This window comes from Heterocephalus glaber, unplaced genomic scaffold (assembly GCF_053883595.1).
Source record: "Heterocephalus glaber isolate CG9 unplaced genomic scaffold, H.glaber_assembly_v1.0 deba00001687, whole genome shotgun sequence".
In the NCBI taxonomy this organism is placed as follows: domain Eukaryota; kingdom Metazoa; phylum Chordata; class Mammalia; order Rodentia; family Bathyergidae; genus Heterocephalus; species Heterocephalus glaber.
In genome coordinates, this window is record NW_028258412.1 from 11,764,958 (window position 1) to 11,792,444 (window position 27,487).

The 27,487-nt window shown below is 43.8% G+C and overlaps 1 protein-coding gene across 4 annotated transcripts in view; it reads right to left on the bottom strand.

The window, feature by feature from the left end:
* Nucleotides 1-5,785: 5,785 nt before the first annotated feature.
* The window catches only part of Coro1c (coronin 1C), an 88,141-nt gene continuing 66,439 nt past the window's right edge, over nt 5,786-27,487 (bottom strand). For all 4 annotated transcript variants that reach the window (XM_004843629.4, XM_087198350.1, XM_087198349.1 and 1 more), the window contains 8 exons: nt 18,518-18,647; nt 15,763-15,944; nt 14,582-14,701; nt 13,695-13,799; nt 11,672-11,817; nt 9,552-9,609; nt 9,207-9,452; nt 5,786-8,116 (listed from right to left, as the gene is read on the bottom strand). In XM_004843629.4, coding sequence (XP_004843686.1) covers nt 7,997-8,116; nt 9,207-9,452; nt 9,552-9,609; nt 11,672-11,817; nt 13,695-13,799; nt 14,582-14,701; nt 15,763-15,944; nt 18,518-18,647 — 1,107 coding nt within the window. In that variant the 3' untranslated portion in view covers nt 5,786-7,996. The remainder of the gene's footprint in view (nt 8,117-9,206; nt 9,453-9,551; nt 9,610-11,671; nt 11,818-13,694; nt 13,800-14,581; nt 14,702-15,762; nt 15,945-18,517; nt 18,648-27,487) is intronic.

The window sequence follows — 27,487 nt, forward strand, 5'->3', positions numbered from 1 at the left end:
TAATCTCAACACTTAGGAGGCTGAGACAGGAGGATTACCATGAGTTTGAGGCCAGCCTGAACTACATTACATAGTGAGACTCTGTCAAAAAAGAAAAAGAAAGAAAGGAGGGAAGGCAGGGAGGGAGGGAGGGAGGCATTCTGAAGTTATGGGCTATCTAAACTTTCAGTGGTGTTGCATTAGCCTATGGGCCCTGCCCTGGTTTGCCTTCATACCTCGAAGTCAGCTCAACTGCTGCTTTTCTTTTCTTTTTGAGACATGGTCTTGCTATGTAGTTCAGGCTGGCCTTGAACTCATGGATATCCTCTTGCTTCAACCTTCTGAGTGCTGGAATTACAGGCATGAGCCACCATGCCCAGCTTCAGCTGCTGCTTTGAAAGAAGACTGAAGTGGAGGACCCTAATTAGGAAGACAGACTCCATATTGCTGTTGACCCACCTGCCTGCCCTTTAGATGAACTCAGAAGGAGGAAGCTTAGAAACCTCCTCCCCTTAGAAAGTCTCTTTAGAAACAATTAATCAACTATTGTTTTACAAATGTTCTAACAGCAGGAGGTTCCGCTTCTGTACCTTTTGCTTGCTTTGCTAGTTCTATCCCACGGCGGGGGGGACCTAGAAACTGCTGGCCTCAAAGGTGTATAAAATATGTTAATCTCCCCCATTTGGAGCTCAAGTCCGATGCTCGGCTCGGTCCCGGCCAGTAATAAACTCCTGTGTGGATTTAATATCGGTCTCTGGTTGGTTCTTTCTCACTGGGTGCAACAGAAGTACAGGCAGGAGGCTTGGATAGGAAGCCACAATGGCTAGTTTTGTCGGTCAACTTGATCGGGCAGTGGGTGCTCAGATATTTGGCCAAACATTGTAAGTGTGGACTTTGTCTTCTACACAAAGGGGGAACCAGTGTCTCCTTCAGAGTCCTGGGCAGGCTCTAGAAAATGTCATTCTAGAAGCAAAAGAAAAAAAAAAAAGGGGGAACAGGTGGCTGGAGGCAGAAAGAGCAGTGACAAGGTTAACAATTACAGGTTACAAGGCCGTTCAGACAGTGGCCTGGCTGCTCTACAACAGGAGGTGTTGGCCGGTGGCCAGATGCCCACATGAGAATCTCCACCTTGTCACCTTATGCGGCATTCCAAGCCCCTGCCTCTGGGAGAAACTGGCCGGGAGCTAAGAGCCCACTGGTCACTTTGGGACTGTGTCTGAGGCCAGCAATAAGCAGCCCGACTCCATTAACCACAAGGAACTTTACCTCCTACAATGCTGCTCAGCACAGAATGAGACTGCAACAACTTTCGGTTATGGGTGAGGCAACTTCCCAGTTCTCTATCTCATCGCCTTAGCCCAAGGGCTTGAACCCTGCTGCTAAAACCCTGATGGTGGATTCCCAGCCCTCAGTTTCCCGACCTGCAGCTCTTTCCTGGCCAGACATTTCATCCACTGTATTTTCTCTGGGCCCTTTATGCTCTGTCAAAGTAAGTATTTCACCCAGTAGATGGCCAGATGAGTATGACTGTCCAGCGTGGAAGAGGAGATTGGGAAGCAAGCAGTGAGATGAGGTGGGGCTGTCACAAAGGTGGGCCCTGCTGCTGGGGACCTGTGGCACCTGGTGGAGGGAGGCTGTTGGCACCCTGGCCTGGAGTGCACACTGTATCTGCATCATGTGGACTGGCTGGCTGTATCTGAAGCCTAAACTGCACACAGCACTGGGACCAGGTGCACTCCTGCTGCTTCCACTCTGAAATGCTGACAGCCCAGCTTTCTCCATAGTCCCAGTGCCTGCCGGGCCTTGCCTGAACCCTTCTCAAAGTGCTCACTTATTCTTTGAAATCAGTGTGAGGTTGCTTCCATTAAGAAAGCCCCACCACGGGGCCGGAGATTTGGCTCAGTGGTTTCGCTGCCTGCTGTGCAAGCGCAAGGACCTGAGTTCAAGTTCAATCCCCCGTACCAAAAAAAAAAAAAAGCCCCACCATGAATGTAATCATTGTGTATTGCAAACATGTACTAAAATAAACAGAAGCCATAAATGTTCTTGTTTTCACACACACAAAACTAAGCCAGGTGCGGTGGTGCATGCCTATAATCCAAGCACTCTGGGATCACAAAAAAAAAAAAAAGGCAGGAGGATCACAAATTTAAGCCCAGCCTAGGCAACTTAGCAAAAAATAAAGGGGCTGGGGATTAGCTCAGTGTGAAGGCCCTGGGTTCCATTTCCAGTACCCCAGCCACAAAAGGAAAAACTAAGCTCAAAGTGTACGTGGATTTCTTTTGGTAACAGAAATACCTGCTTCTCTGAGCTTCACTCCTCATTCAAACACCCTCCCTGTTTGAGTTTTCTTATCCAGTTTCATTTCCATGCAACAAAGCTCACCCATGCTGAACAAGAAGTCCCACCAACTTCGAAACTCAGCCTCCTCTGCACTACAACCCTCTACCCGGCACCACTTTTGCCTTGAGCACCTTTGGATCTGCTGCAGTTTGCATGGGGGAACAGTCACACATCCCACCAGGACTAGTATCTCGTGAACTCCTTCCACCTGCAAGTGTGTGATGAACTGTTTGCTGGTGGTCAAAGTTCCCAGAGTGGGGAAGACGAAATACTGCTATCTTACTTCAGCCATGTAGCAGTGGGGGAATATTCACTCAGCACACCAGTCATCTCAGACTTAAACATTTTTACCAGCCCAGCCAAGGTGATGATCAGAGTCAGCAGCTGGGTCTGAGGTGAAGCATGCCGAAATGCATCTATCCCAACCAGGCAGTGGCATGCACCTGTAATCCCAGCTACCTGGGAAGCTAAGGCAGGAGAATCACCAAGTTCAAGGCCAGCCTGGGCAACTTAATGGGACCCTGCCTTAAAATGAAGTGAAAACATGCTAGGGATATAGCTCAATGACAGAGGACTTGCCTAGCATGTGCAAGGTCCTGAGTTTGATCCCCAATATCTTGTTGGTCTCTGTGGCCCTCATTTTCGCCATGTTAGTCTTACGTAATTTAATTTCTGTGTGACCACTATTCTCTTTTCCTTTGTGATTTATTCCAGTTGCTTCGGGGTTCCAAATCTTCTTCCTGAAGTCTAAAGAGGCATTCATTTTCTTCCCCCCAAAACGAAGGTCTTATTTCCCTTCAAGTGTTGGCAGAATTAGGAAGGCATATTGGTGTTCCACTGATTTATGCTTATTTTAATTATTAATTTATCACTAAAACATTAATTCTAAGAATTCTTTTCTGGGAATGAGAAATTTAGAAATTCAGAAAAACTGAGTTTACCTACAACTTCCACCTACTGATTGCAGTAGCAGCATTCCTGGTATTTTTCTATACATAAACATTGTGCATACAAATTTCCTTTAAAAGACTCATCAGGAAGACTTGGCTGGGGGGTGACTGTCTTATGGACAGATGAAGCCCAGCTTCTTGACTAGAAACCCTAGTCTGCTCCTTCTTGTTCTTGTGAGCGCTGAAGGCTGTCATACTCCTCCCCTCTTAACTCTGAGCAGATAAGCCAACTAACAGAACTGACTGCACAGTGACTTTGTGGGATAGTTGGTGAGAATTGTTTTCAAATTTTCACCTATGAATTATTCAAATTATTTTTCAAACATTCAAATTATTTTTAAATGCAAATTTTACACAACACAGTCACCATGGGGCACTTGTAATATCCAAAGACAATTGGTGGTGGACACCCAACACCCAGAAGTCATACAGTGGCACCTCGGCTCACAAATGCGTTTGTCTGCAAACAGAAGCTTATGGCAAAATTTTGTGTTTGTCTGCAGACTCTGCACTGGGTGACAAACACGACCCCAGCCATCTTTCCCACACAAACACAAACATGGCCATCTTTTCCAAAATTGTAGAACAAATTAAGTTTGTGAACCAAGGTACAACTGTATACTTTTTTTTTTGGTACCAGGGATCGAACTCCGGCCCTTGCGCTTGTGAGGCAGCCGGCAAAACCACTGAGCTAAATCCCTGGCCCTACGACTGTATACTTTCATGGTTCAACCCAGGTACATATACTTTAAAAACAAAAGCTGGAATCGATTGTTCCATAGGGCTCCAGGTATACTTAACCACTGAGACACACACCACCCCCACCTTAAACTTTGAGACAAGGGCTTGCTAAGTTGACCAAGCTGACTTTGAACTTGAGATCCTTCTGCCTCAACGTTCTGAGTGCTGGGATTACAGGCATCCACCACCATGGCCAGCTTAAGTGACTTTAAATAACCAGAGTGCTGACATGTGGTTATTTAATGTGACAGGTAACTAACTTAACCAACTCCTTTCTGGAGGACTGATTTTCACTCTAGTTCCTGAGTATATCTTCTACCAGCTCCTTGGGACAAGATTCCCAAAGGCAAACCTTGGGTAAGCACACTGAAGGTGCGGCACCAACTTGGGCCGCTCCCCCTGGCTGAGGAGTGAAAGACCCGAACCCAGCACTCCTCGGTGCACAGGGACTTGTGTATGGAGCAAAGGGCACTGTCCAGCCTGGGTGACAAGCAACGCCCATCTGAAGGAAGGTGTGCTATTGTGATGACTTCAGTCCGCGATCCCAGGGCAATCTGGGGCTATTTTAACGTGCCAGCAGAAACAGAAAGGGGCCCTTAGAGTTAACAGATTCTTAAGAGCCAACAAAAAGTTTTTCTGGACACAATACTAAATACAACAAGGGAAGTAACCTTTAGAAAATGCAAGTTCTCCCCAGACAAGGTCTGGCTGTCTGTCTGGGGTAACACTACGGCCTTTAGGTCTCTGGCAAAGAATCAAGATAGCCACAGCCAGAAAACAAGTCAGTCGTAAACAGACCACCATGCGTCTCCTTCCTGACGTCTGCCAGCTTCTGCTTCCTGCAGCCGCCAGCTGATGGAGAGCCTGGCAGCTAGCTACCCTGCCAACAGATAAGACAACTCTATGGTAAGGGCTTTGCTTTTTGTGGTACTAGGGATTGAACCTAGGGGTGCTCTACTACTAAGATACATCCCCAGCCCTTTTTTTTTTTTTGGTACCGGGGATCGAACTCAGGTCCTTGCACTTGTGCAGCAGGCGGCATCCAGCCCTTTTGATTTTGATACAAGGTTTTGTTAAAACGCTCAGACTGGGGTCAGATTTGCAATCTTCCTGCCTCAGCCTCCCAGGTAGCTGGGATTACAGGTGTGTACTTCCAGGCCCAGTTTAGGATAAGGCATTTGAGCAGAGAGCTTTGTGTCAATTATTTTCCACATTTATAAACATTAAGAAAAGGTAAACAGTGGGAAATTCTTTGCTACACTGAAATGTCATGAGAAAAAGAGGTAATGTAAAAAGGGAAGTCTAAAGGGGCCATGCACTTCAACTGACACTCAGAATCTTTGGCTAGAATAAAAGTTGCAGCCAAGCCAGGGGAATGTCATTCTGCTGAGGAAAAGTGCTTTTAAAGGCCCTGCCAGGCAATCAGCTCAGCGTGGTGACCATGGTGGCCATTCGGCAAGGGCTGCTGTATTGGCCAGACACAGCTGTTTCTCTCATTGAAACTGTATGGAATTAGCACCCTTCTTCCAAGGAAAGGGGCTTGGGGTGAGCAGCACTCACAGCAGACAGGGCTGGCACAGGCTGAAGGTAGAAGGTATGCGCCAGGTCTGTGGGGATCTGGCCTTGCACCTGGCTGAGTTCAGTGCCCACCCCTGTCCCCAGTACTTACCCTCAGAGTTACCTGGCTGCTCCTGAGAGTTGGAGAAGCGGTGCCAGGTAGAGCTGTACCCAGGAGACAGCTGGGTTGGGGTGAAAGAAACACGGGACACCAATTCGGAGTCAATGATTTTTATCTTTGAAAATGGAAGCAAGTGTTTTAACAGAACACTATGGCTGCTCTATAAGAGCCGATCTAGGAGTAATTCACTGTCCTCTTCTGGGATGTTGCAGTGTTTTAAAAGAGAAGATGAAGACAAAACAGGAAAGAGAATCCACAATGCTTCAGATGCGTACTCCGAGCGTGGCTGGGCATCCACTCACCAGAAGCTGCACACTAAGCTAACCTCTCTCCTTGCGCTCCCTCTTCACTCTGAACCACATTCCCTGTGGTGTTTCACCACCATCTGCAGCAATGCTATCTACTTAATTTGATATCAGAACCTTAACACATTTCTGAATCTTAGAAATGAAGGTCCTTAGCAGATTACATTAATAAAGAGACAATGTAGGTTTGACTGTAAGTCACTGTAGTTGCTTTATGTCTCATTGTCCACTTCAATATTACGAACACACACATACAAACATACAAAACCACATCAAACATTCTGATGCCCTGAAACCGTGAGGACAGCAAGCCTGTTTTATTGGCCATGAATTGGGAGCTCTCCCAGGTGCGCCGTACCTGGCTGCTGCCACATCTCACTCTGTCCTCCTTTCCCGCCTACATCTGCATCCACATCAGCGCATGCCCATGCCCAAGAGCTCCCTGCGCAGTCGCCATGCACTATATGGGTCAGATTCTATCAGGCACCTGGCCCTTTCCACAAGTCTGGCTCTAAACATGCAATCTGGAAACACAGACATGGGACAGGTTCCCAGCTAACCTAGGAAGGAGCAGGGATCAGTGCTCCCTTTCCAGCCCCTCTGAGTCCATGGAGCCTCTGTGCTGTGACACAGCCACAGTGTGAGCTGGAGAGGAAGAGCAGGCTGCTCTGTGTGGAGGACATAAGGGACATGGCTGTACACATCACGGTGACAGCAGAGCCCTGCACTCCCGTTTCTGCTTCATTCTAGCCCATTTGCCTCAGTCTCAACATTCACTAGCACCCTGTGGCCTCGTCCTGAAGGGTGTGATTAGGGCTGACAGGCAGGAAGACAGGCAGGCCTGGCTGGTCACAGCAGCCGTGAGGAGGAGGGGAGGCAGGTGCTTTGGGTGTAAGGAGAGCTCCTTCTCCTCCAGCACAGCCCAGTCACAGCAGGGGCCAAGCAGGAAACAGAGGACCACCTGGCAAGGGCTCCCCTCTACGCTTCCTGGTTTAAGTCTCCACCACTGCACTCTGGAGTGAGGCACCCTGCTGAGATGGGCAGGAGAAACACTCAGCACCGTGCGTGTCCTCCTGGCCCGGGTGCCCTTGTCAACTACCGACCAAAACCCGAACCACGATGTTCCAAGTGATGAATGTGACAGATTCTGTGTGTAACAAAACTGCAGAAACACATGCTAGTTTAGGTTAGATTATAATCATCTGAAGCACAGGATCAAGAAGCAAAATTCCATTCCGGTACAACCACCCAATTTCTAGAAAAGAGAAAGGACAGAAAGGAGGAGATACGATTTGAGCTTTTTTGATCAGAAGACTCAGGAATGAGGGGTGGTACTGTGGGTCACATGATTTTTCAAGTCTTCCTTTTGTACAGTCATTAAAATGACCAGGTTTATGCTGCAACTGAGCCAGCACCACGTGGCTACTGCTCTGATTGTTCTCAGATGAATGTTTATACAAAATAATATCTTCATTTAGTTTATAAACATACACAGTACTGTCCCTTTCAAATTAAGGAAAAAAAAAACACACACACAAATACTGCAAAGTAGCAAAATACAAAGGAAAAAAAAGCTACTTTTGGTTTTGGCAACATTAAAAAAAGAAAAGAAATACAAAAAGCAATGTGGCATTGGTCCCTAGTCATTAAAAAAAAGGTTCTTGGGCACGATGCTGAATCAGAATTGGTTTGTTTGCTAAAATTCAGAATATCTGGGATTTTAAAAGTAGCACTTTTGTCTTTTCAAAGTTCAACAAGTCACATAACACTTAAAACATCAAAAAAGCTTTCTGATAAAAAGCTCAGCTTTTGTTTTTGCAAACTTGGGAGCCGAGCTGAGTTCTCACTGGAATGTGGCCCATCGCGGGTCGTCAAATCTGAAATGGAATGTCTCCAATGGCAGTGCCTCTCTTTCCGCCCTCCCTAGGACCGTACCAGCAACCAGCCACCAAGCACAAGTTCTTGCTCCTGTTTTTTTTGGAGGGGTGGGGGTGGGACCTTTAGGCTGCTATCTTCGCCATCTGCTGTTCTAACTTGGAAATACGCTCATCTTGATTGCAGATTGTGTCTTTAATAGATTTGATTTCTTTTAAAATTTCATCCAACTTGGCTTCATTTTGCTAAGAAAGCAAACAAAAAGAGGTAGTGACTAAAAAGCAGTAAACAAAGTCCAACAGTTCCTATTATAAGACTTACAATATAATATTCTAGTTTGCAAACGGCAAACCATAATCTCCAAATTGAAAAGAGAAGTCAAATCCTACTGCATCTGGGCCTTATGAGAACACAACTGATGCTGGCTGAAGCATCAGAAATCCCACAGTAAAACAGCTGCGTCCCGCAGTGCCACCTCTGGCCCCCAGGAGCAGTCTGTGTTTGATCAGGACGAGGGTGAGGGTGAGGGTGACGCTTTCAGAGGCTGCAGAGCTTCCTCCCTCTCCGAGGAGGGTCTTGGGAGTCAAACACCCTGCCTGAGTGCTGTCTTCAACAGGACTGAGCCTCTCCCACTTGGAGCAGATTCTTCTGGAAACCTCACAACCACCAAAACCCACGGAACTGGCTCCTTGGTCATGGCCCCAAATGTCAGCTCCTACAGACACTGCCTCTCCATTCCTCTTACCCTCTCAGGACAAGTCACCCTCTCCCCGGCTAGGCCCTGGACTTCCTGCTCCCTCCTCCCCAGCTGTCCAGCAGCCCTGATAGTTCTTTAAGGGCAGGCTGCAGCCCTGTCCCTCCACCAGTGGCTCTTGCCAAGTTCATCTTTGCTGCCAGGGCCCCACACCGCCAGCTCCCATTGCCACCAGACCACTGAGGAACACCTGAACACTCCCATCACTTCCTCCTTCCAGGACGCCTTCCCTCCCTAGCTCCTGTGACCTGAGCTCCCACGTCAGACTTCGACCACATCACACAGGGGCTCGGCGAAAGCTAACAAAACCCCACAAAGGTCCTGTTCACTCTCAGAGATGGTGGGAGACTGGCATGCACCCCAGTTAACATAAAGCCCAGAGTTCTAGGAGCCAAGCATGGCCGCAAACTCACTGCGTCACCTGCCCTGGAACTTTCTCACACGCAGCATGTGGGATCATTTACTGAGAACTCCCGTGTATCAGCCCTGGGTCAGGACTCAATGCCCTGGACCACTCAGGGCTTTCTAGAGGACAAGGGCTGAGCCAGCCACACACATCCCGCAGTCCCTGCACTCCTTACCACGCCGGCCACATCTGTGGTCTTCTTGGGGGCGGTGATCAGGTCACACTTCTTGTTTGCAGCAGGCTTGCTGTCTAGAATGTTCTTCTTGACTACTTTTAGATCCCTGTTTTTGCCTGGAATGTACCCATGCTTCAAGGAGATAAGGATTGGATCCGCATTCTTCCCCTCAAACCACTCTTCTGCCTCCAGGGCGGCCTCGGGCCCTGCTGTGTCTGGATATAAGTCATCTTGGAAAAGGTCAGACTGCAAGAGACATTTGGGGAAACTTTCTGTAAGGATGAAGAAAAAAGGTCTGAAGTTTTTTTTAAAAAATATCAATTGCCTAGAAAACTGGGCACTCACCTTCCTGGGAACAGTCATGATAATAGGCTCACACTTTCTCTCATGAAGCTTAAAGAATCTTCAAAGGGAAAATAAAAGCAAAGTTACATGAAGTGAAATCCGAGGCTGGGTAACAGAATTTAAAACGACTCTTCTACAATGGTGCATGAGAAACGAAGTGCTTCTCTTTCTGTCACCTCCTCTGAGCCAGCCTGGAAGTGGCAGGACTCAGTTCCCCATTTTACAGATGAGAAAACTGAGACTGAGAATATCTGTGCCAGGCAGACTGGAGACAAGAATCATGAGTAGAGATCTATGAATCACAGTGACAGTCAAACTGTAACATCTGGGGGCAGAGGGACTACAGTGGAAAGAGCAACACTGGTAATGAGCTACTTTTTGAAAAAGTTACCTGTCACCAGACAGAAGAGATCACATAGCCGTCACACAGCCTGATCTATGCCCTGGATGCTAGGTATTCTGCCAACCTGAGGTGGTTGAATATCTATTAAATATAAACAGGGTTTTTAAAAAAGAAAAGAAAGCAATCCTAGGAAGTAAGATTTTGGCATCCAAACAAACCACATCATGGGAAATGTGAAATTATCCAAAATATGGAAAGGGTAGGAATATAAACCAACTATTATCTTTTGGAAGAGGGCAAAAAATAGCTTCTAATGGGGGGGGGATAAAATTTTCTTTTTCATCTTATAACAAACAAAACCAGAAACTACTTATGATGAAAGTGATAAGGGCAAGCCAAGGACGAGTAATAATCCAGAGTTCTTGAAAGTTCCTGGCAAGACAGGCAGCCATATGAGGTCTGACCAGACTGCCAGGTGGGGCAGCTGGTGTGCAGGGAAGAGCCAACAGTCAGGTGTGGGCACTGGCGGGAAACAGGTATGTGTTCAGGTGAAACAGAAGCTGAGACCACTCTGCTGGTAAAGGTGCTTGTAAAACAGTTGTCTAAAACCTAGTCACTATTTGAACAGAAAGGGTCACAGATAAAGTAAAAACATTTTTAAGACTGATTAATGAAAATTCTGCAGGCAGCATGGATATGAAAAAGTTTGATTTCTAGCTCTACTACTACAACCTCTGAGGGCAGGCCAACTTCCCCAAGCCTAAAGTTCCTCATCCTTAAAATGGGGACAAAAATAATAGCTACCGCGAAGGGTTGTTATGAGAAGTCAAAGTCACGTAGCATGGTTAGCACACCACCCAACCTACAATCAATGCTCAACAAACAAACAGGAAGTCCTGTGTTCCTAAATACTGGATGCAATTCTAAATTCAGATTCAACCTGTTTTGAACCACATTTTGATTAGGTTCACAACACAATTTAAAATCTGTGACAGCTTTCATTACTCTAGCTATTAAAAAAAAATAATAAGGGTTTATAAAAATCCTTTTAGTATTATTTTTTAAAATGTAAGTATCAATTCTTGATCACATACCAGAGCAGCAAACTTTTTGTAGTGTTGTTCTGGGTGCTACGGATTGAACTTATGCAAACTTTAAAGTCCATATAAACTTACATTATGTGGGATATGACAACCTACTAATAGTGTGGTGCTAGTCTGTTGTTTTAAATGGCCAGTGGCCACTGAGTCTCAGAGAGTATCTTTTGTTGCCTAGTGTGGAAAAAAAGCCCATCCCTTAAGAAGCTCATTAGCATCAGAGGATATAAACAGGAGCAGGTACAGCAGCAGAAATTATAGGACAGAGCTGAACTTGCTAAACCAAGCCACCTCACACCCTACTGTAGAATCATTGGCTTGTCTAGTTTAGGGCCAGCAGGTCCACAGTCCTGCGTAGAATCTGACTTAGTCCCTCAGGCAGGGAAAAGCACCCCCTTTCCTATCCCAGAGCCAGGTTCTCATCTGCTTGTCCACCAGAGAACACTGGCTGAAGCCTCAAGAGATAAGGTTTCATTATTTCAGTGAGTGTGCAATACACCTCAGCTATGCACCTTAACTCCTACACTTCTGGTTGTATGGGCAGGGAATGAGGTATAATTAATTCCATGCCACACAAAGGTAGACAGACATGGGCATTATAGAAGTACTTATAGTTGCACTGCTCTGGTACTGCATGGATGGTGCAAAAGACAGAATACTTTATCATGTTGAATCTTTACCTGGCAATCTCACATTTGTTAACATCAAGTCCCCTCTTGGGCATGTAACCCATCCCTCTCTGAGGCTCCTTGCTGCTGAATGTGTTGAGGTAGTGGACATACGGGGATTCATCAGTGATCTCAAAATAGCGGATACTACTGTCACCCTACAAGAAGAAATCAGAGACAAATGAGTGTTTAGTGTTAACTGAGACAGCTGGTTTAGGCGGGTGTCTCTTTCCTCTACAACCCTAGCATTCATGGGGACCTGACTTCAGGAGCCCACGTTTTCTTCCTCATAAACAGGCTTGCCTAAGTAGACAATAGTTGCTTTTCCTCAAAGATTAAGCCCTGACTACTTATCAGTCACCCAGCAGGCCCTTTAAATGCCTTCCTGTACCTCCTTCTGAGGGCTCTAATTTTATTCCCCTAAATCCAGCAACCAGGTGAGAGTTAGGGCAACAATACTGATGCCTTTGCCAAACAACTGCATTGCAATTCAACTTCAAAAATCAAACAAAGAGTAGGAGGATTGCTGGGAGTGTATTTGCTGATTTAAGGATTTGCTCACTGGTCCAGGTCAGCATCACCAACAGATCTGAGGGTATTAACACGAGACAATCAAATGACAAGAAAGAGTGAGCTTTTTCTAATTAAGAAACATCAATTTTTGTATCCTTTAACTGTAGAAAGGATTTCTAATTGGCATGTATAAAATTCTATAATTACCTTGTTTAAAATGGTCAGATTTTTTTGAAATCTGAAGCCTGAGATATATATTACTGTAAGTATAAATAACTACTACACAGTTACACCAACCTGAACAATGAAGACAATCCCATCTGGGAGAGAAGACAGAGAGACAGACAGACAGACAGACACACACACAGACATACACACACATGCGTGTGCGCGCTCACTCACACATGAAAGACCTAAAAAACTAGGCAGTATTAGGCCCTAACAAGGTTCTTAGTTCTCACAGTTTCCATTTGTTTCAACCATTTAAAAATTTAAAGCAACAAAAAAGCAGCTAGACACCTACTGTACTTTGCCCCTTTGGGTTAACACTCTCTGGGTGACTGTTCATTTTGTTTTGATGTAGTCTATGGCAGCAATGGTAAGGCTTATGTACTTAATAGCTGCCATAAATTGACTTTTAAGGAAACAGATAAGCTCTTAGTTATAATTAATTGACCTTAAAAATGCAAAGCAGCTCTGCAGCATAGTCAACTGTGAAAAGGAAAACATCACCAGCAAGAGGCTACCTAACAAGCTTGGGGACCACATCAAAAGTTCCATTTTTATTAATTCATTTATTTCAACTACAAAGAGTTCTTAGGAAAATTGAACCTACAAAAAAATAAGGAATTTTGAGGTTACCACCTACAAAAAAGAAATAAACGTAATAGTAATGCTACCAATGGTTTATTAAATTGAGGTCATAAGGCAGGAAGAAGGTGTTTTGAGTTCTGAGTAACATCTTTCTGTAACAACTGTCACCCCAAAACTTCAGTCAGCCTTCATATCCTCAAGCCCTAACCCTGAGCCTCAATAACCAGAACCCTCTGGAGAGTTTTTGAGGCCTCGAAAGGTCCCATCCACACAGGGGTTTGACTTACAAGCCATGGCACAAGGTACATTACATGTGGCAAACTGGTCACCCATCCCTAATACCAATGCAGATAGGTCTGAAAGTCACCAATCCCGTAGCACTACTAGGTGAAAACAAGACACCAGTGTGCCCTGTTTTTCTCAGCAGAATGCCCTAAGTGAAGATCTCCCTCGGCGTTTGTCCCAACACCTAGCCCAATGCCCATCTCAGCAAAAGTGCTGAATACACGTGTTATCACCACACAATAGCTAGTCCAGTCTCAAGCCTGCAACATACCAAAACCATCTGTCTTTATCTCAGCTGACCAACAAAGAAATTAGACAAATTAGAACATTTAAATAACACACTGTCCATCTTCTAAATCTCTAGAGGGCAGATATTTCCCCTTACAGGATTCAATTAATATCAAATTTTAAAACTGCTGTTTACCTTTCCACATAAGTAAATGATACTGGTGTCAGGATCATAGAAAGGCAGCAACACCCCATTGCTTGTGTCCATTTCATGAAGAGCAATTGGTTCTTGCATATTTTTCTGAGAAAAAAAATATATGTACGCATCTTAAAAGACAAATTTTTGTAACCTTACCATACATTCTTCAACTGAATGAGCCATTTCCCAGAATAATCTAAAGTTTGAATGCACATATAATCTTCATACATGAAAATAACAATAGAGATCAAACTGGCTGAAAATTATGCTGATGTGACCACATAATTAAGGCACACATTTGTCTGATTCCATGACCAAAATGAGAGTGCTCTTCTCCTTTTCCATCTTTTAAAGTACTTTTTCTCATTATACATAAATATATGTACATTTAAAAAATTTAAAGACATAAAGAACATAAAAGTCACCCCACAGGCCATACATGCTTGGTGTTGGGTGGTATTTGGTCTTACCACACTTCGGTATGACACACACACAAAATTGCAATTGTACCATCTATACAGTTGAGGGTTTTTTCCCCCACTTATGCTAGTTATAAACATTTCCTCAAGCAAGACTATTTTGATTCAGACATTTGATCAGTCTTTATGAAATATAAGTTTATACCTTATTTTCCAAATCTAAAACACTGGGTTCTTTGGATATTCTTTAAAAAAAAATACAGTCAACGTAGGAGTACCAAGAATGCATTTGTACAGAAGTCTTCAGTGAGGCTAAGAGCTTTACATCCAATTTAAGCCAGCAGGAGTTTGGAAAACCACACTAAGACTTCTACAATTCACTACTAACTCAGTGATGGGCTCAGAGCAGAGAGAAAGAAAGCTTGAGTGAAAGCAAGCTAGAGGGAAGGCAGGGAAGGGGCCTACCAGATTCCAGAGCGCCAGCTGCCGCTCGCTCATGCGGCTGAAGCCAGTGGTGAAGACGTTGCCATCTGCCAGGAAGATAGCCCTCATGGGCCGAGCGCCTTCATGTGCTTTCTCCTTCTCCTGGGAGAGTGAGAATAAAGCCACTGAACCCAGCTTCACACCACATGCCACCTGTGTTCTCCTACGCAGGTAGCCAGAGTTAAGCACCCTCCTCCTTCCCACATGAGGAAACAAATCAACATTAAGTGATCTGGTCAAGGTCCCCAGCTAGTTAGCAAGCAAGAGTACCAGAACTGGACTCAAAAGCTCACTTTTTCCAACACATCCTGCTGCTAACCAAAGTCCATGCACTGCAAACATAAAACATACTCAAGGACTCTACCAAGTGTTTTTTTTCTCAAGAGGATCATAAAGAGGGTTAAAGGTTGGGTATAGCCTATAATTTCTACCAATAGCCTGGGACATAAAGAAGCCTGGTCTAGTCAACCTCTTCCTTAACCTCATTCGTTTAATCACAGTGCACCAATATCCACCCCGGGAAATGCTGGGTGAAGAAAGACCGCACAAGGCCAGGTAAGCCGCCAGTGGTCAATGAGTACCAGCCATGATGGCTACCTGACTCCTTAGAAATAAGGCTGCCAAGACCATGGGCATGTCAGGAAGGCCTCAGGGCACAGCTGAAGTGGGGCATTCTTGGATTCAACATCTGGCTGTTTCAATCCTGATTAAAGGCCCACGTTGGGTCAGGATATGTGATTTTGCTAAGGCCCAGCCAGTGTGGCAGAAACTAAGACACCGAGCCAAGGAGAGAACTGCTGCAGTTCTGTAAGGCACTTCAACAATCATTTGGAGAACAGTGGGGAATTTGTTCATCAACAGTCAGTATTAAGCCCCATGACTAGGAATGCAGTCTGGTTTAGTTAATCCAAACTTTTAAATTCTTAAGGATGCTAGTGACTTGATAAAAACTTTGTATTGGTTGCCAAGGAAGAGGAGAGAGTTGAGTCAAGGCTGGAAATGTATAACTCCAGAAAGAAATGTGACAGGGACAGTCAGAAGCCTGTGTTAAGCTTTTCTGGTTCAGTTTGTGTCTGTGCTCAAGGGCCCAATGGCCAGGACTGTTGCCTGCCTTAAAAACAGGGAGTTCACATGCGTTGAAGAGCCACCGGAAGAATACTCACAGCAACAATCTCTTGTTTCCTGGGATCAATTACTCTCACTTTCTTGTCTTTGGAAGCTGTGCAGATCAGACTGCCATTCCGGTTCCAGCTCACATTGTAAATCATGTCTGAATGCATGTCATCCAAGTTTATAAGGGCTTCGCCTGTCCCCACATTCCAGATGATGATGGCATTATCACAGCCTGAAACAAGCAAAACCAAACCCCCAGAGCTGAGAAACACCTGTATAAAAACAAGTCCGAGAAGACTATAAACATCATGAGGGTATTTACAACTGCACAGAAAGGAAGGTGCGAATGATAAGGAGCTCCCCTAACTGGGAGATTCAAGTAGGTGATAAGAGAAAGATTTGTCTAAAAGAAAAGTGTGAAAAGGAAAACACAGCTTGTTAAGTTTGGGTTCAGATGAAACAACCAAACAAAAACAAAGAACTACACCAAAATAGAATCTTGTTTTTTTCAGAGTTAACTAGGCTGGTGGACCTGAGTCATTTCAAGTTTCCTTTTCTAGTAAATCAAACATCAGAACAAATACAGCAGCTTATTTCTTTTCCAAATAACTCTGGATAGCAGACATTCAAATCAGTGATGCTGAGATGTGCCTCGGTATGGGAAAACATGGTACATTACAGTGACAGGAGGGAATGCAAGGACTGATTTACTTGCTCCCCACAGATCTTTTAAGAGGAGAAAAACAGCCTAAGAGTCATGGTGAGAAGCCTCAACTGTACACAAGCAAGCTTGTAGATTCAGAAAATGATGCCCTCAGCTGACCAACTCCACCCCCTCCTTCTTCAAGGCTTTGCTCCTTTAAAAGGATGCATTAGCCAGGAGCATGGGGTACACCTGTCATTTCAGGACTCTGGGAGGCTGAGGGAGAATACCAAATTCAAGCCCAGCTTGGGCAACTTAGTGAGACCCTATCTCAAAAAACAAAAAAGGGGCTGGGGATGTAGTTCAGTGCAAAGGCTCTGGGTTCAATTCTCAATTCTAGGGGAAAAAAAAGCAAACACATCACGTGCTTTTTTGTTTTTAGGACATCAGTTCAAGGATAAAGCAAAACAGAGGAAAGATAATGGTGAATTTTGTAAGTGCTTTAGAAAAATTAGCCACTAATATGTATGATACTGTACACAAGTTACCCAAGGACAACTGCGGAACACAGCAGTACGCAAAGTTGCAGCTAAACTCAGGGGTAGAGAACTGACCCTTCCTCGGCCTTGCTCCTCACAGGCAAACAGGTAACCAGCTGCTGCAGGTAGATCACATAGTCTTAGAATATGCAGAACACTGCAGTCCACCGTTCTCCTCTGCTTGTGAAAGAGAACAGGAGCAGTCTGCTGGTGATATCCTATGTGTGACCTAGATGAGGAGGGCAGCAGGACATTTTCCACAATGGAATTCCATCTCCGGAATTCTTTCCTCTTATCAGACGGAGGTTCTGAGTAGATCAGGAGGGTTCCCAAGTATAGTTTTCAGTGATTATAAAAAACTATATCCTATATAGTTCTGGAAAGTAGTCTGTGATTTCAATAGGTACCTGGCATTAACTTTATTTAACTTACCATGAATCAAAACTTCTCTGTTTCCAGTTAAAAACTGACCTGCCTCTCTCTTTTATATTGGTGAGGAGTAAGACCTTTAAAAGCCAAGTGTGGTGATGCACACCTGTGATCCCAGCACTTGGGAGGCTGAGAGAGGAGTTTGAGGCCACAAGTTTGAGGCCAGCCTGAAACATATAGCAAGACCCTGTCTCAAAAAACAAAAGATAAATAAACAAAAAACCCTACCATCAATACAGTATTAGAATAAACCAGTACTAAGATATAATTTACATACAGTACAATGCATACTCAGGGTACACTCTAATGCAGTGGTGATGAACCTGTGGCATGCAAGCTCCGGGTGGGCACACAGAGCCCCTCTCTGTTGGTACATGAGCCAAGTCACCTCAGCAGTTGAGCACTGAGTAACAGTTGTTTTTTCTAAAATAAAACCTCAGTATTCAGGTTTAATTGCAGTGTTGGCATTTTGCAATAAATAAGTGGGTTTTCAGTTGCAGTTTGGGCACTGGGCCTCTAAAAGGTTTGCCACCACTGCCCCAAAGTATACTTAGGGTAAGTTTCAACAAATGAATCTAATCATGTAGCCATTGCCATAATCAAGGCAGAGAACATTTCTATTACTCCCAAAGCTCCTTAGTGGCCTCTCTATTGCTTTTATGAAAGAAAATAAAATCTCAAGTTTTAGACACAGGAAACAATTTCTGTAAGATAAACTTGGAAAGTAATCAAGTAAGAAACTGGTAAGCACACTAAGACAAATACAAGCATTCCTTACAGCGTTAACAGTGAAAATCAGAAACAACAATATCCAGAAACAGGGGACTCACTAAATAAATTGAGGTATAACTATTCTGTATTAAAAATACATCTAATCGGAAGAACCTTTAGTGGCACATGAAAAGGATCACAGTGCACCACTAACTGCAAAAGGCAGGTGACACAGAAAGTGTATGAAGCCAACTCTGTATTTTTGTATGTGGATCTCACCATGGTTTCCTAATGCTCTCTTCAAAACTACAACAATGGGTCTCAGGATGTAGCTCAATGGTAGAGCACTTGTGTGTGAAGCCCTGGCTTTAATCCCCAGCATCACAAAACCAAACAAAGCTGCAGAACACACATTCAAAATGCATCTGTTGTTCCCTCCACATGAGGGGCTGAGAGAACCGAAGGGGCCTCTGGAGCTCCCACCTGCGCTAAGAAGTACGTTGCGTGCTGTCGGATGCCAGGCCACGATGCCAACTCTCTTTGAGTGGCCTTCTAAGATCACCACAGGTTCAGTCAGGGAAAGGGTGAGTCCATTTTCTGGAATCTGCCATACCTGTTGGAAAAGGAAGGAAGATGATCCATATGAAATCTACTGCCTTTCATTATCACGTTTGCTATGACCATCTAGTTTGAAGACTTGTTCCGTCTATTCAGAACATACAATGATACAATGACATTTGGTGAAGAGTACTTCACATGTCACTGTGAAATGGCTGTACAGTAAAATGCAGCATGACATCAAAGATCAGAATATCAATAAGGCCCTAGGCCTGGTGGTGTACATCTGTAATCCCAGCACTCTGGGAGACTGACGCAGGAGGATCACAAGTTTGAGCCCAATCTGGGCAACTTAGCAAGATCGTATCTCAAAATAAAAAATAAAGGGCTGAGGATGTAGCTCAGTGCAAAGGCCCTGGGATCAATCCCCAGTGAAGATGTTTGACATTAGTGAAGATGTGAATCAAAACCATAAGATACCACTTCACACACCCCAGGATGGACAGAAGCAAAGACAGATAACAAGGGTTAGCAAGAATGTAAAGAAATTAGAGCCTTCACACACTACCGGTGGGGCTGTGATATGGTGCAGTCACTCTGGGATAGTCTGGCAGTTCCTCAAATGATTAATCATGTAGTTATCGTGGGACCCAACAGTCCTATTCCTGGGGATACATCCAGGAGGAATGAAAGTATATGTCATATAAAAATTTGCTCACAACTGCATTATTCATAATAGCCAAGAGGTGAAAACAATTCAAATGTCCATCTATAGATACGTGAGTAAACAAAACGGGACACACTTGTACCGTGTGGTATTACTGGTCACAAAGAATGAAGCACTGGTACATACTTTGACATGGATGAACCTTGAAAATAGGCTAAGTGGAAGAAGTCAGACACAAAAGGCTACACATTATAGGATTTGAGGTATGCAAAATGTCTGGAATAGGGAAAAACAGAGGGACACAAGGGAGAGGAGTGGTGGCTCATTGTTGGATAGCAGGGGAAGAGGTGATAGGTAAAAGATATAGGGTTTCATTAATTCACTCACTCATTCATTCATTTTTGGCTTTTTCAGACAGGGTCTCACTGTGTAGTTCAGGCTGACCTGGAACTCATGGCAAGCCTCCTGACAGCCTATTGAGTGCTAGGATTATAGGCATGTGCCACCATACCTGGCTTAGGTGATGATAAAAATATTTAGAGAAGATAAAAATATTCAAAAATTGTGGTATGGCTGAACTTATCTGTGAATGTTCTAAAAATCTGTGAACTGTTGATTTTAAATGGGTGAATTCTGCATGAATTGTATCTCAGTAGAGCTGTCTTTAAAAATGCTCTTGAGTGGTATAGACATGTGGAAGAGTCACCATACCCTAACTGGGGACACACCTAGTTGAAGGGGGAAAAAGCGAGAAAGCATAGAAGCAGAAGGAACAAGGGGCATCTGCTTAATAATGGAAAGCCACAGTTATTTTGGTTGTTGTTTTGTTTTTGTTTTTGTACGGGGGATCGAACTCGGGACCTTGCACTTGTGAGGCAGGTGGCAGAACCACTGAGCTAAATCCCCGGCCTGGAAATCCACAGTTTCAAAGATAGAGAAGCAGATGCCCTCCAAGAAGAGAGGGACGAGTTGCAGGTGAGTGGAACAGCAGCAACCCTCCCACCAGATAGTAAGGAATGTCTAAGTCTGTGAAAAGGCTGAAGTTTAAAATGATTAGCCTCACACACATGAGGATTAAAATAAGTAAATTTACCATCACCAAGGATTTTAAGGAATTACTTCACAAAAAATTTTAAACTTGTCAGTGAAAAATCACTTCAACAGTGGAACAAGTGAGAAACAGAATTTCCCTCTGAGGGTTTTTTTTTTTTTTTTGAGGGGATTTTTTAAGGAGAAGAGAAACAACTGTCTGTGTTCAGTTGCTTAATGGAGGGCACAGCTCTGGACTAGATGAGTATTTAAGGTTCAGCTGTTTGGGTGTCCTGCAAAACATGGGAACAAAAAGTCTGCAGTCCTGATGAGTGGGGAAAAATCATGAGTTGAGCGATGCGCTTGCTGTTCTACTCAAGGTAAACATAACCTCTTATGCAAATCATGGCAGAATAAACTTGTCTTTTGAGGGTCCAAGTCTAGACCTCACCTGACTGCCCCGGAACCACCACCATTCCACAGATTTTACACAATCTAGGCGTGAACAAGTACAGAAGGCCAAAAGACACCTTCCCTGCCTCTGTCTCTCCCTCACCCAGACCATGGCCTACTGCCAAACAGACTCTGGACCATGCCCTCTGTCCCCTGGCAGAGCGGGGGCAACTGCTTCCCCTTCAGCACAATGTATTTGCTTTCATCCTCACATGCCCTTCATTCAAGGCTTTATGATTAGCAAAACAGCCCTGAACTGAAATTGATTATTTGAATATAAAGCAGATTGAAATGTGGGTCAGAACAAAAAGAAAACAATGGCCACTGATTTGATCAAAGCATAAAGTCGGCAGAGAAATAACTATGAAATGAGACTTCGGTGACTCAACAGGAAATGCATCTTGCAAGATGTTTCGGATCCAGGCTTAGAACTGAGTGGTAATACCACCTGCCGCCTCCAGATGGCACCCTAACCATGGACTGCGAGGACCCGTTCAGGACTGACCAGAGAATAAGTACTAAGCTTTCCAAATCCCCAAGGTGTGAGGTGACTGGAGCTTTGGTTATAATCAACCTTTCCATCCTTAAATATAAGGGCAGAAATCAGAACTCATAACAGGACTTCACTTTTTCCTTTCTCTAGCTTCTCTTCTAGCCATCTATCACTTGAACTGACAGGAAATTTTAATGGTAGAGCAAAACATTTATTATATAATCTTTAAATGAGAAAAAACCATTCCTTCTTACTGTACTTTCCACAGATTTAATGGTTCCCTCCACTAAGTTTATTCCAACACCTATTTTAATAGCTTGGTTACACACATTCAGGCAACACATTCATTGAGTAGCCACTCTAAGGCGGGTCTGGCAATGGGTGATGAACACAGACGGACTCTGCTCTGGAGGAGTTTATGGTCTAACATAAAGCAGAAGGCTTCTATCAGACTGAAAAGTAAAGGCAGCAAATACAAGTGGTGTGACACAGTTAAACAGTGGACCCTGGAGGTAGGTGATCCCTGGTTCAATTCCTGCCCAGGCAACTTACTGTGATGATCCTGGGCAAAAAAGTAACTGAAACCTAAGTACCGGCTAGGTTGCTATAAGGATTAAGTGAGTTAATAAAGCCTTGCACCAAACAGTACTTCCAAAATGGTACACAAACTATGTACACTAAGCCTGTTAAGATGGACTCTACCCGGACTGATGGCACAAAACCTGCTTCTGCCACATATCAGCACTGCGACCTTGGCACATTCATCTAACCTTTCTGGGCCTTAAACTTCCTCATCTATACAATGGGGAGAATAATGAACTTGTCCTCAGTGGGGTGGCTGAGGACTAATGTGCTAACATGAATCTAACACATTTAGAACAGAGCCCAGCAGGAGGCTGACACTCAGCAAGGATAGCTACTGTTATTTCTTGTATTATTCACTAGGAGACCACAAAGTGTAACCAAGGCTGGGCCCATGTCAGCTGAGTGCAGAATGAAAATGCAAGTGTCAACAGTTACCTTCTTGTTGACCAAGTGTGGTTCATGCAGGTAAGTTCTATGAGGAGAGATGAACTTGAAGAATGAAGTTAAGTGACAGAAAAGAAGAAAATCAAGTAACCCATTTCAAAATAAACAGCACAGATGAAGAAAGTAATTTTCTAAAAAGCATCTAAAAAGCATCTAAACAATGCTTCAGAAAGGCTGGCTGAGGGGTCAGCAGGGAAAAGGCACGGGAGTCAAAAGATAATGCTGAAGGCCTGGGGACTGAAGTGTACAAGGAAGTGACTGGGGAAGTCTGTGAAACAAAATAAAAAGACAACAGAACCCTAGGGTCTGCTGGTAAATAAAGGGGTGTTGTTCTCCACTGTGGACTATGGGAAAGAGCTGTAAGTCTTTCCATAGTGAGAACACACATCCTCTGGCTGGTGCCCACAGGCCTGTTTCCACATGGCTCTCTGCTCTGCTTAGGACTGTACGTCACTTCTGGGTAATGGCCTATCCGTGTGGGCTGAAGGTCTTGCCTCCTGCAGCTCAGGGCCAACAAAGAGCAGAAAGTGACACGTAGTACACATAATCTGGACACTGGCCTGGGTGTCAGAAAGTTCAAGCTCCTGTTGGAGCCAGGACATAATTAGCCATGCTAGCATTCAAAGGGACTGGACTTCTGGAATCCTCCACTTTCTTGTTTGATGCTGAGGCAGCACCAGCTGTCTTGCAGAGGGGTTACTGGAAAGGTCAGATGAGCTAAAACATTTTGCATAGTACTGTCCTAGTGGGAAATACTGCCAACAGGAAGGAGCACAGGCTTTGGAGCAAGAAAGATGAGGCTGTGGATGTGCCCCTTATCAGTCATGTGACCTTTGACGGAACTGCCACTCTGCGAGCGTTGTTTAAGTTATGATGGGTCATGCTCCTGCCTTAGCTGTGCTGTTGCAATGATTAAATACCATCACACACACAAAGACTTAGAACAATGCCTAGCAAAAGAAATTTCAATTCTGTGCTCATGACTGCTCCTCTTGCTGTTATTATGACCACTATGACCCTGCATGTATTTATTGTTAGATCTGAACATCAGCATTTCTCAGGAGAAGCCTTGTCTTCAAATTACTCAGCACTGTGCTCAACTAATTTTACACTTGATCTTAGCCAAAAGGCCGAGAAGCGATTCAACTAATTTTAATACTAATTTACATCCAAGATATCCTATGTGTGAAAGCTTTAGTTTATGCCTAGGCCAATTAGCACAGTGAGGACAAACTGAGCCTCTGCACAGTCCCATGAGCTTTTTGCTCTGCTCTGTGGCTGCAGACTTGTGCTCTAATACCAACCAGCTTTCTGAAAAACATGCAACATGCAGGAAGGAAAATGAAGACATTCTTTACCACGTCCAGAGTGGGCACCTCACACACACTGCCCCTCCCACTTCAAAAAATACGGCTGTTTGGGTTCCTGAAATTTTCTACTTGGACAACACAGTACTATGGCAATGTTCTGTTTTGTTTTGAAAGAAAGGACAAAAACACAATCAGTCCCAAGGGCTTCCAGATGAAAAAGTGAATCAATCACTGAAAACCCATCAAGGTTCTGGAAAAAAATAACTTCAAGCACATGTTCTCAACTACTGTACCACTGGCATCCATTTCACATGTGAAACTGTGTGGGAAAGGACAGCCCCAACAAGGAGGAAAAGAACAGTAAGAAACAGGGTTCTCTCAAGTAGCAAAGCACAGTAAGTTTAATGGTTTTATTTTTCTAACAGCACAAATTGAAAGCACACACAAAGTGTTTCAGACTCTGCTTTCCTATTTTAATTATCCATCAGAAACTTGCTACTGGTCTAGGAGCCAGAGTTACAGCCAAAAAAAAAAAAGGCTATTCCTCAAGAAAGCTGTATCATTTAAAAATTAAGGAGACCAACTCCTAAGGGGAAATGAGGGAGGGACAACCCTGAAACAGGAAGAAGCATATATATTTGGTAGCAATTGGAGAGCGGCATAATCCCCTGCAGAACCACTGACCCAGCAGCTCCAAATGCACCACAACAGTGGATTTGGGAAAATCAGGGACCAAGTGCTGGGTTCTGATCTGCCACAGTCATAATGCCTGCTGGTAAATGGTCCACCTGCAATCTGTACACAATGAAAATATTATGAAGCCCTGCTATGACTGACAGGAACCACAATACCACTTCCATTTCTATTTTAAGACATGATGTTTACTGGGAAAATTTACAACAGAAGCAAAAATGAACAAGACAGGGAGTTTAAATTGTTGATCTCTGTAGGAAAATATGATTGATTTGGGAGAAAGGGGAAAGTGTTCATTTAAACTTAGTAATTTGGGGCCATTCAGGGTATGTAAGTGAAGACAGTTAAGACTCATGCTTGCAAGATTGTTCCATCTCCAGACTTTGAAAGAAATACACGATCCCATTGTCTGAATTAGCCTCCCTCCCTTGCATTTGTGTTTGATTACTACCCTGCAAATAAGGGTAATCAACAACATTCACTAAATATAACCTGACTCTTTGTATTATTTAAAGTACTATTATTTTCTTGAAGCTAAAATTTCTCCAAGTAAAATAATTAGAAGCCACAATCTCAAGAACTCTCTATATGAAGATTTTGTTGAAGAACTCACAGTACCAAAATTTGGAAAATCCAGGAACAAAGTGTACGTTCTGGGAGGAGGGTTCACATAATTGCTGTTTGTGACATCAAACACTGCTTCAAAAAGTAGTACATAATGGTAAACATTGTCAATTTAAGTTACTCTGAGGCTGCTTAAGGGAGCCACCTTTAAAGCACGGAGAAACACCCATTAAGGCTGGCCTCCCTTCTTCTAGATCTGCAATGAGAGTAACATTCACTATCAGTCAGTGCTTACAAAATTAACAAACAATGCTTAAATGCTTGGGGTTTAATGGACTTCACAATTCCAAAAGCAGTTTTTAAAACTGATTTTATCTTTTCACAGTTCATTTGATAAACCAGCTCTACTGTATTTTCTTTCTTTCCTTCTTTTGGTACCAGGGATCGAACTCAGGATCTTGTGCCTGTGAGGCAGGTGGCAGAACCACTTAGTTGAATCCCTGGCTCTACTGTATTTTATCTCCCCAACACCACCAAGGATCAAACGAAGGATCCTGTGCTAGCAAGGCAGGTGTGGCACCACTGAGCTAAATTCCTAGCCCACTCTACTGTATTTTCTACCAAATGTCCATTAAAGGTATTCTTACTACCATGAATTGTACTTTGAATAGGAACTCATTCAAACTCATTACAAAAAATAACATATATATATAAATGCCTTCCTTTTGATCCACTCTGTAGGCATTATAATTATTATTATAAGTCTATTTTATATGTAAAGTAACTGAAGCTGAGAGCCTTTGTGCACCTGCCTGTGCTCCCAACTCCTAGTCTCCAGCCCTTCTCTGTCCCTTCCTCCCCTGGAACAAGGCCTTGCTACCTGATCTACCGTTTGTTACCATTTATAGATGAGGAATCACTACCAAGAGCCTACCCTTGAAAAACTTCTGAGCCCTTTTCTCTTTAAAAAGGGGAGATGGTATTACTTGAAACCATTTGATCTATTTTACAGGGTTCTTTTACCTTTAGGAGAGCAAAGTGGAAATGAGGTATTAAGAAACAGGAGAAGATAAAATATTTCTTTAAAATTTTATTTCAGCTGCAAAGCTGTAAAAGCTTCAATTACACCAATAATAACACGTGATTTGGGGGGCATTAAGTGATTAAAGAGTGATTTAGATATCAGCTCAATACTTCAGGGTTTAAAAAATTAGAAAGATTTATCCTAAAGCATTAATTTATAAAGTGTTCACTCAGCAATACTCATAGAAGGGTAACATGAGAGGATTCTGGGAAAATGGTGGCTTCACTGGTAGCATAATTTTCAGATTTTCCCAAATCTCTCCATAAAAACAACAGCAGATAACAAAACAAAACCCTCAGGGATAGTATTTACACGAAACTAGGTCATGAGCCAGGTATGGTGGCACACACCGGCTATCCCAGCACTTGGGAGGCTGAGGCAGGAGGATAGCCAAGAATTTGAGGCCAGCCTGAACTATATAGCAAGACCCTGTTTCAAAATAAAACAACAGGGCCAGGGGTTTGGCTCAGTGGTTCCGCTGCCTGCCTTGCAGGTGCAGGGTCCTAAGTTCGATCCCCAGTACCATAAATACATACATACATACATACATACATACATACAAAACAAACCAAGCCTAGGTCCTGATCCCAAAATACAAGTGACTGTAGGCAAACCCCCAAGAGCTCCACGACCTGTATGCTATCAGACCAGAGTATGCGCTGGGGTCACATGTCAGACCTGAGACCAACAGGCCAGACTGAGACCAGCCATGGTCTCCCCACTGCCACTGAGTACAGAGGAAGCACCTGAAGGAGCAGGTGCACACTAGACCCAGTATTCTAAAGACCAACCAGAGAGGACTCTGTTCCAGAGTGGCACCACCTGGAGGAGAAACCCCAGGGAATCAAATTTGAGCAGGGTAGGAATAAGAGGGGAATGAGAAAAGCTATAGAAATGCAGGCTAGGAAATCTCAGAAAGCAAGCTGCCATACTTCAGAACACCATCTGAAGAAGCTCTGGGTAGTCAGAAAAGCTATCTGAACCAAGCTACCTTCTGATAACTTTGGAAAGATAAATTCACACAAAAATAAGCTAATTTTAAAAAGAGTCTCAAAATGACTGTAAGAAAAGGAAGGCACAGAATAACACCCTTATAGGCAATACAAGAATACTAGAGAAGTGCCAAAGACAAACTGTTAATATACTATTCCAAAATGAGATAAAGGACATTAAGAAAATACAACATGAAACATCAGAAATCAGAACTTAAACTAAAAAATAAGAGTAACAGAAATCAAGAAAAAATTAGAAATAAAAGAAAAATTGCTTTAAGAAATGAAGTCTAGGGCCAGGGATTTAGCTCAGTGGTTCTGATGCTGGCCTCACAAGCACAAAGTCCCAAGTTTGATCCCCGGTACCAAAAAAAGAGAAAGAAATGAAGTCTAACCAAGAAAGAACATAAAAGCAAATAAACACAACAATATGCCCAAGAGACAGCTCTCTCCTCCAGCTGCCTGAGATGCTGAAAGGAAAGAAGGCCAAGGGGAAGAAGGGAGCCCCAGCCCTACCTGTCGTGAAGAAGGAGGTGGCCAATGCCGTAAATCCTCCATTTGAGAGGATATCTAAACAGTCT